Source organism: Berghia stephanieae, chromosome 6 (assembly GCF_034508935.2).
Source record: "Berghia stephanieae isolate SIO BIC M18660-M18661 chromosome 6, UCSD_Bste_1.3, whole genome shotgun sequence".
In the NCBI taxonomy this organism is placed as follows: domain Eukaryota; kingdom Metazoa; phylum Mollusca; class Gastropoda; order Nudibranchia; family Aeolidiidae; genus Berghia; species Berghia stephanieae.
The window spans coordinates 43,094,057-43,104,056 of NC_088365.1; the positions used below are offsets into that span (position 1 = coordinate 43,094,057).

Below are 10,000 nucleotides of genomic sequence, written 5' to 3' on the forward strand. Positions count from 1 at the left end.
CATCATTTTTTCTTTTAAGTTTATTTGCAATTCACAGCTTGAAGCTGTTTCCTTCTAACTAGAAAAAATAATAATCAAATCCAATCAAGCTTTCAAAGAGCTATATTGCATAGCATTCAGAACCCAGATCCTCATAACTTTTATAAATGAAGATGAAATTGTGTGGTGGCCTGATAAAACGTGACACATTTTGAAATATTTGAATCACTGACATTGGTACAAGTGTACAACGCACATATTCTATAGTAAATGCAATTTAGATTTTCAAAACATCTAAATAATTGACAAAATAACAGGAATTTCAGTACATCAAATCCTTTTTTATTTTAGAAATGTTTTATTCTCACTTTTTGATTTTGCTCCAATCTCGAAAACGGCCAGCGCGAAATCCTCCACCTTTTTTTTTCAGACCATCGCACACTTTTGTCAGCCCTTTGTCTAACATCAAAAAAGGCATTTTTACTGTTAGAGTATCTATGTTAACTCACTCAACCCTAACACTGACTATGTCCGTAGTTTACCCGGACTTACTTTTGCCAATTTAATACATTTTTCTAAGACAAATTATAGGCGTAATCAAAGCTAATGTTTTTAGTTTTTACATGTTAACGGTATGAATAAAGCTATCTATGCACATGCTCATTTTGATACATTGTTTCCAATTTTGAAATGTAGCAAAAATCTCTAGGATTGAGTGAGTTAAGGCTTATTTCCCGTCCATCTAGTATCTAATATTAAAACTTTTTTTGTCTTCTATCTTCTAGCATATTTATTGTAAAACTTCTCATTTATTATGCTCACATTAAACTCAGCCTGCCTAACCCAAGTCGACATGTTGAGAATGATGTTAGATTGAATTTTATTCTTACAGCGCGACAATTGATGATCTGACTAAACATCGTTTAAAGAATATTGGCCAGAAAACTATATCCCAAAGAAATCTCATATTCAAGACAGTTTGACAAGTTAACTTGTTCTCTTACTGCTTTGCAGCGCATAAGGCCTATTTTGACAAGTTTACTTTCTTGTCCTCGTAGTTTTTAGCAGTTCACGAGACGAGAAGTTAACTTACTTGTCTTCATAATGCATGGCAATGCACAAGATCTATTTTGACAAGTTGACTTATTTGTCCTCTTAGAGCATAGCAGCGCACAATATCTATTTTGACAAGTTTACTTACTTATGATAAGTAATGGCATTCAATAGCACTTAATTTATGTGAACTAAGTCGTAAAAATCGAACACCCTTCAGAGCTCTCTGAGTACTATGGAAGATGAGCTGTCAAAGAAGAGCGACTTGTTGGTGGCGGAGAGGGAGATAAATGCCAGTAGGGAGAAGGAAATCAGGAAATTGAAGGACGAGTTGGCTGCTCTTTATGCCAAAAATGGAGAAGGGTCAGAAGAAAGGGTGAGAGGTCACCTTGTTATATCACGTGACGTGTTTTATTGCATGACGATGAGTGCTTGAATTTTTTTTTATTTAAAAAAAATATTTTTGGGGTTTCTATTTATCGCACGATTTTTATTTGCGTTTGAATTGGCTCCCTTTCCCATGCATATGGTACAATATTTGTATAGTCCAATTTTTAATAAGTGGCGCGTCTTTCTTTTTTTTTTTCAGCTTTCCTTAAATAAACAGTTGTAACAATGTGTATGGACCTCTGGATCAATTTGTCTTACTTTTCTAAAGAAAAGATTTTTTCATGACTTTTAAAACAAAAGGAAAGGATTTCGATTAAAATCGAAAACTACTAAGGATTGGAACTCATATATTAAAACGAAATGCTTCGTTAATTGATACTTATAAGATATAAATAGAGTATCTGAATATGATGGGACAAATGACAATCTTTAATTGTCAGACATCTATATTTTATCATTATCAACACACAATATTGATGAGTACAAGTAAAAATCAATATTACGCGCTTCTAATAGTACTTTGATTGCACAATTTTTAAAATTTTTATGTTTATGGCAAAGAGGATTATAAAAAAAATATGTAGACTAGTCAAAATTAGAAATGTGTCAATGTATACCATATCTTGCCACAAATACCTGAGTTCAACAACAACAGCAACAACAAAAAGAAAAAGAAAATACTGGACACATCAATCATCACATTCTGATGATGAGGATGGTGAAGAAGAGAAATCGTCGTCCAATTGTCCAATGGAAGAACTATGGTGGGATTTCGTGGCATCACTTCATCCGATGAAATGTTCTCTCTTTAATAAACCTCCTTCGTTCTTGGCACGTTTGTGCTTTTATCTAATCAACTTCGTGGCATTATTTAGAACGAATTTGTGAATAATCACGTCAAATTCTTTTGGCACTTTTTAATGCATCAATTGTGATATGGATATAACCACTAAACATCTTTGGATGATATCCATATCAACATTGTCTAAGATCCTTTTCCTATCATGTCGTTCCACACTAGTGATATCTCAGCCGTCTTCCGATGTCAATCTATTAAGGTTGATTGTATATTTACAAGTTCCAAGATAGATATAAGTAGAATTCTTTTCGCAGCTTGACGGGAATGGAACCGATAGAGATTTAAAGCTCGAAATTTGATATCAGTCTTCGATTATTTTGACATGATGTAGATACAATAAATTATAAATTCAAAATGTAATGCAAACTACATAAGTTGTAACTTTGTAACAATTAAAGAGCGCTGCTTTTATTCGAAAACTAGTATAACGTGAATGAGAGATGATTTATCCTAGGCGTAAATTCATAATTATTTGCCGGAACTGCAGTGTCAGCACGAATATGTTTTTGAAACACGATGGACTTATTTCTTTCTTTGTGGTGCCTAAATTGTTTATATATCTGATAGTGTACAAGTTCTACTTTTATGACAGCGGTTTAAGAGTATTTTATGTATAAGAGAGAAAATCAAATGATATGGCATCAATACGGTCCAAAATCTATTTTCAATTCAGGCAAATTCATTCAGAGGTTGACACAAATTTTTACAACTTTTGATAGTGGGACAGCTGAGAAATACAAGAGCATTACGCACCATGAATAGAAAAAAATCGGTCTATAGTTTATCATTTTGCTTATTTCTTTGCTTTTAAAATATTTTTCTTTGTATTTGCTTGGTTTTCTGTGACAATCTGTCTAAATGTAAACGATTTCATATACCACTTTCCTTTCGTATGGTTTCGTTTTTAACAATTGGCATGCAATTTGTGATATAACATTTCTATTTTAAAGGCTTCCATATTATTTATTATTATTATTATTATTATTATTATTATTATTATTTATTATTATTATTATTATTATTATTATTATTATAATTATTATTTATTATTATTATTACTATTATTATTATTATTATTATATTATATTATTATTATTATTATTATATATTATTATTATTATTATTATTATTATTATTATTATTATTATTATTATATTATTATTATTATTATTATTATTATATTATTATTATTATTATATTATTATTATTATTATTATTATTATTATTATTATTAATTATTATTATTTTTTATTATTATTATTATTATTATTATTATTATGCACAATTTAAGTAATGCAAATCCCTCAATAGATTTTTAATCAAAATAATTCTATAAGATTCTTCAACTCTGGCATTTGGAGTTTCGGATGAGGTCTGAACTACTGTGCTACTTTATGAGTGCTGCATTGGGAATGAGATTGAAATTTCAAAAGCAAGACTTCAAAAGTCATTTAATGTTATTATACCCTGGTATTGCCTCGTCCATATTATATCTTGTTAAGTGGTTTTGTTTTGCTCTCTAGTCGTATGCTTTGTTTGCAACTTCTCGTCATTTTAAAGAAACTATCTCTCTGGTTTTGTTTGTTTGTTATTTGGGAGAGAGAGAGAGAGAGAGAGAGAGAGAGAGAGAGAGAGAGAGAGAGAGAGAGAGAGAGAGGGTCTATTTGTCTCTCAGGCTTCAGGTCATTTGTCTTTATTTAACCAAGATAAACTGACAAAAACAAAATAATTTCTGTAATTCTTCGAATTCCCTAAGTTTGTTGCTAGGCTTTTGTAATGAAACGTTACGCAAATAATTCTTGTCACAGTCTCAACTGTGTTTAAATGAGTATCTTCAAGGCATAAACTTCTTAACACTGTACTATATTATGATCCTTTCAACGATTTAATTGAGCTTGTTCGATCATAAAGAAAATGATTCCATTTGTACACAGCGTATTTACTATTTAACAAATACTATACAGGAATAGTTTTCATTCTGTTTTTGTTATCAAAATCATGAAGAATTGAAAGCGTTAAGCGATGTATACAAGGTGTTTTAAAAGATCGTTTTCAATATTTAAAATAAAATTTTAACTGTTTGATAAAGTAGTATTTACTTCATTAAGTTTGAAATTAATTAATTATAATTTCACGTATGAGCAACAGTGTGCACTTCATAATGTGACACGATTTTATTCAACTATATGAGAGGGAGAGAGAGAGAGAGAGAGAGAGAGAGAGAGAGAGAGAGAGAGAGAGAGAGAGGTTCAAATAATCATTGAACTAATAGTAATAGTCAAATACTACCATCTTGCGAAGTTGATTCTTTAACTATTACACCATGCAGCCTAATTCGAGAAATTACTAAATGTTTTCATTGATGCACCCTAAAATATTTAACGATTTTAATTCTCCTTGAAATTAGGAAAATTTCGTAAAAATGAAAGTTAATTTTTCTAGAATCTTACCTTGCAACATTAATTTTTAAAAGACATTTTTTTACATTATAATTCCAATTATGACGATGAATATTTAGACTGAAATAGTCTCAGCTGTTTAATTGTGTTATACTATACAATATTTCTTGGTTTATCTATTACTTTCTTTAATCATGTCGTTCATTATTTTGAAATGTGAAGTGTTTTCTGTTTAAGACTAGTCATTGATAAAAACATTCTAAATAAATAAGTTGTAAAATTCTTTTAGACCTTTGTTTAATATAAAACTAACGTAAGAGACTTTTTTTTTTGAAGATTTGCTTATCAGTCATAATTATGGAATATGCTGTCTTCAATTCAATATATTTTGAGTATATCATGGAATTCAAATTTATAACTAATATTCCCCCTGTTTTAACTAGATTAAAGATCTTCAAGAGAGGTTGGCTGTACTGGCTAGAGAAAACGAGGAGAAGGACCAGCTCATTCAAAGACTGAACGAAGACCTCAAAGTGACCAACTTGAAGTTGAAAGACACCGAAAAACAACTGGCGCTCTCCGAGCAAGAAAGAGCGAGACAAGCTCAAAATGCTGCCGAAGCCCCGAAGTCCAAAACATGCATAGTAATGTAGTTGATTGGTTCAAGCCAGTTCTAATTATTTTTTCAATTAATTAACCTATGTTAATAGTATTAGGGCTATTTCTAAGCTCGGGATAATTAGAATTTTGTTAGAAGGAAGTTTGATGAGTTAGGTTGATGGGGTGTATGAAATTGATTAATAACAAATAGAATTGTTAGTGAGGCGATCGACAATAAAAATATACATGTTTCTTGACTTATAAGATTACTAAACTGATCAGTGGCAATAAAATATGTTGGTAAAAGTATCAATGTCGATAAACAGACCAATAACAATAAGCTATTTTAGTAAACTTAGCAATGTCAATTGGATCTGTTACTAAACTTATCGATCACAAATAGATATATTAGTAAACTGACCAATAACTAACGGAAATGTTGAGTAATGGTCCATAAATCTGGTTAGAGAAATAAGTTTGTCGATATTGAGTGTCGGAATACTTTACCATTAAAAGAGTCGGGGTCAATGACAAGGACATATGATATAATTTGTCAAAGAAAGTCTTTCCCAGATGTCTGGTCAGCGATTTCTTAATGACGACTTTTGTGATAAACTCAGTTAAGTAACTTGTGATTATCTCTAAATAACTTTACTTTGAATAAAAAAACGAAACTTGGTTGCATTAAGGCCGTAGGAATTATATCGTGGTTGTGATTTAAGATGATTGTTTATTTAAAATGACACTGAGTGAGCAGTCACCTTTATATTGTAGCTTTAAAAGCAATTTTATAATATGAAAAGATTATCTTGGCACTGTTTACGAAAGGAACACTTTTTCAATATTTTTTTTTCATATTGCATCCTTAAATGATTCATGAATCCTATTTTTCTTGCCAATCAACACTAATATTATAATAATATAGCAGGCGACAACTTTACAATCCTGCTCTCCTCCTCCCTCCCCTCATTGGACAATCATATTGTAACGTTTTATTATATTTTCAGTGCATAATAGATACAGACGTACTGAATGTTGTTTTGTATCAGACAATGTATTAATCACTCCGTGCCTAAAATAAACGAATTGACCTTTGCATTATAATTTATCCATGGGGAATTTATCTTTGAATGACTATTACGATTTTCCATTAGTCTTCATTATTGGCCTGCTTGGACTGATTCTCATCATCCCCGAATTTAGTACGTAACTGAAATTTGATATGAAAGGGATGCTGTATTAGATACTCCATTAGTGATTAATTGAGACATGATAATTGTGTGATATTATTGCCTATCATTTTATTTTGTTTCCACGAATCTAAAAATGAATGGCCCTAACTAGCGGTTTTAGATTTTGGTTTTGTAATATTTTCAGTTTAACTCCCTTTTCAAAAAATTACTCGTAAACAAATTCTTGATATGAAAAGTCCGAGTGGCATCGCAGTTAGCAAATTGTGAGTCTTGAGAGAGGTCTCCCCTTGTTGTCTTCTGAGTTCGAGCCCATAACCATACTCGAACGGTTAGGCTTGCCTGCAATGATTCAATTATTACTCAGCCATGGAATCTTTGAATGTAATAAGTACAACTGTGATAATCTTCGTATTCTCATTGAACAATCAAAATATACTCGCAACAATTTGTTGATGTTTTTATATGCTATATTGATTATTATGTGATATTCACAGAAAAGGGATGGCCAATGAATAATCTAATTCCAAATATTTAAGAAATGAAATCGGTGTTGAGTGAATCAATAAGCTTGATATAAATATTTACAAGCTCAATGTTACTAATAGGTCTTTTTCTGCCCTGAAAAAATTGCATCAGAGGTAACGTGAAAATCAAAAGAAAGCATGTATTTACTTTTGTAACTTATTTACTTTTAACTTCCACAGTAAATAACAAACGCAGAACTAAATATTTTGTTTAAAAAAAGTAAAGCATTCTATGATTATAGTAATGTGGTGGATATAGTAATCATACTTTTCTTCACATATCAAGCCCATATGCTGTTGTTGGTTTGAATAAAATTATACATCTTTTTTTTCCTTAATAAACGCACGAAAAGTTGATAAGGGCCAGATCGGAAAAAAACCAAACCTAAGTATTTGAGCACCCTAGAAAGTTATTTAAGTTTCTTGTCGTGTACAGTGGTCAAGTTTATCAGTTATACTTTAGAAGTTTCAATCAATCATTATGTCTTTGTAGTAATTTTAATGTATCACCTACTTGAACATTTAGAAACATATTTTTAGGGCCCAAGTTTGTGATCCAATTTTGTAATTTGTAAATATTTTCTTTGTAAATGATTAAACTGTTCTTAAAAACGGATTATTTTTTGACTTGCTGATAATGATTATTTATATCGTGAACTGTTTTTTCTTTATTAAAAGGCTTTAGATCAAGAGCCATAAGGTCCAGGGGAACTGGATTTATCTTGGTTTCTATAGCGTTAAACGGACGATTGTAACCTCTTGCTACCCTTTGGATAGGATACTAGTCTTTCTCAATGAATTTTTCCTGATTACAATGACTCCTAAATTATCCACACAAAAAAAATCGTTAAAAAAGACAATTTAAAAACTTTTTATATGGGCATGAAAATGGATGTGGGTGGTAATTTATACGAGAGGGCTGGTTTGAATTTACGTTTTATTTTTACTTCCTCAGTTTTGAGGCAAAATTAAAATATGAAAAAAAGGTATTTTGATAATGTGGCAGACAAAAAAGAAAAGAAAAATCACAGACAAGTAAAACATTTTCAAAAACAAACGATATGATGACGTGCAAATCAGCTTTTTTAGGCTCGGGATAGAACAGTAGACTTTCCATAGTACTTCTCTTATTCTTTGCCAGGAATAATAAAAATTACTCTTCCTATTGTTTACGTGTTCAATGTTTGTTGGTTTAAATGCAATGTAATAATATATGAAATATTCACGAGAAACATAATTTTTCTCATGGTCGATAGCACGTTTCAAAGCACTTTCAATTATTGAGGAAGACTGTGATATTCTTATTCTTACAGAAACTCGGTTGACATGTCAAACTAATTGTCAACTGATACCTAGTGGATACAGGGCTTTTTATGCAAATAGACAAACTGGAAAAGCAGGAGGAGTTATGATCGTATTTATATAATCCCTTTGTTTAACTGAAGGGAAGCCAGTCACATACAGGACCTTTGAACATTTGGAAGTTTTTTTAAGAATCAAAAATATTGTAGACAGAATAATTGGCCTTTATCGTCCACCAAATTTTCAAAAACATACTTCAAACACTAAAATATTTTTCGAAGATTTTGAAATCTTCATTCACGAGAGATGTGTCAAACTTTTGGTAATTGGGAATTTTAATTTTCATCTAGACAACATGAATGACAGTGGCTGCAAAATGTTTACACAATTTTTTAAATCTCACAATCTAATGAAGCATGTCGCTGAACCTACCCATATTGTCTTAGCTGATAAAAATGACAAAAACCTAATATTAGTCAAAGTTGAAGACTGCTCTTTTTCTGATCATAGCTATATTTCTACTGTCGTCAACGTCTCGAGAACTAAACCTCAGAAGAGACTTTTAACCGTTCGAAAAACCAGTTATTAATTTTAACGCTTTTTCTCATGATTTTCAAATCTCAAACCTGAATGAAATAATTTTATCTTCCAATTCTGTGTCCGACATGGTGGATCAATGTAACAAGATTTTATCTGAAATTCTTAATAATCATTGTCCCCTTACCACAGAAATATTATTTTAAGACCCAATAAGAAGTGGTACACGGATGGTATTAGAGAACGTAAAAAGTGTACGAGATCGAATGAAAAAATGGAGGAAAACTGGACTAGAAATACATCGTCAATTATATCTTTCGTGCAAAAATAAAAGAAACAATCTAATAGTCAGAACAAAAGAAAATTATTTAAAATCAACCATAATATCAAATAAAAGACAGCCCGAGAAATTATTCAAAATCAAAAAAATATTACAAACAACCCCTGTAAACAAGAATTGCCAACCAACTCTCCGACTGATCTCCCAAGTCGTTTTTCAGATTATTTTCAAGATAAAATATAAAATCATACGAGAACAACTCGACACCCTTGGACATTCATCCCGACATGACATTGACTATCCTCTAGATTGTGAAAAACATCATACAGATATGGAAACTTTTGGTTTCTTTGAACTGCATCTGAGGAGGAAGTTTTGTTAATTATAAAATCTTCACCAACCAAAACATGTTATTTAGACCCTGTCCTTTCATGGATTGTTAAAGCAAGTGCCAGAGATCTGGTTACACCCATAACTTTTATTGTAATCAATAGACTGTCGCCATCGGTCGGACCAGGATGTCTTAAGCAAGCAGTGGTGACTCCACTATTAAAGAATTCCAATTTGGATAAAGAACAATTTAAAAATTATAGACCCATTTCGAATCTATGCTTTCTTTCTAAAATCATTGAAAAAATTGTATCTAAAAGAGTATAAACATTCTTAAAACAAAACAAGCTTTACTGTAAATTCCAATCTGCATACAGACCGAGCCACAGTACAGAATGTGCTCTTATTAGAGTTCAAAATGATATTGCTAACTATGCCCAAGATAAAAAAATCAGTATTGCTAATTCTGCTTGACCTGAGCGCTGCTTTTGCTACGATCGATCATGACATTCTATTGCATCGACATATTTTTTAGATTCAATGGGCATGTTCTG

At 31.1% G+C, this 10,000-nt stretch overlaps 1 protein-coding gene across 7 annotated transcripts in view; it reads left to right on the top strand.

Moving 5' to 3' along the window:
* LOC144975061 (uncharacterized) overlaps nt 1–7,613 on the top strand; it is a 37,052-nt gene extending 29,439 nt beyond the window's left edge. For 4 of the 7 annotated variants that reach the window (XM_078918743.1, XM_078918741.1, XM_078918742.1 and 1 more), the window contains exons 7-8: nt 1,253–1,408; nt 5,124–7,613. In XM_078918743.1, the coding sequence (XP_078774869.1) occupies nt 1,253–1,408; nt 5,124–5,333 (366 nt within the window). In that variant the 3' untranslated portion in view covers nt 5,334–7,613. The remainder of the gene's footprint in view (nt 1–1,252; nt 1,409–5,123) is intronic. The other 3 variants (XM_078918745.1, XM_078918747.1, XM_078918746.1) reach the window with 1 other exon arrangement.
* Nucleotides 7,614–10,000: the final 2,387 nt, after the last annotated feature.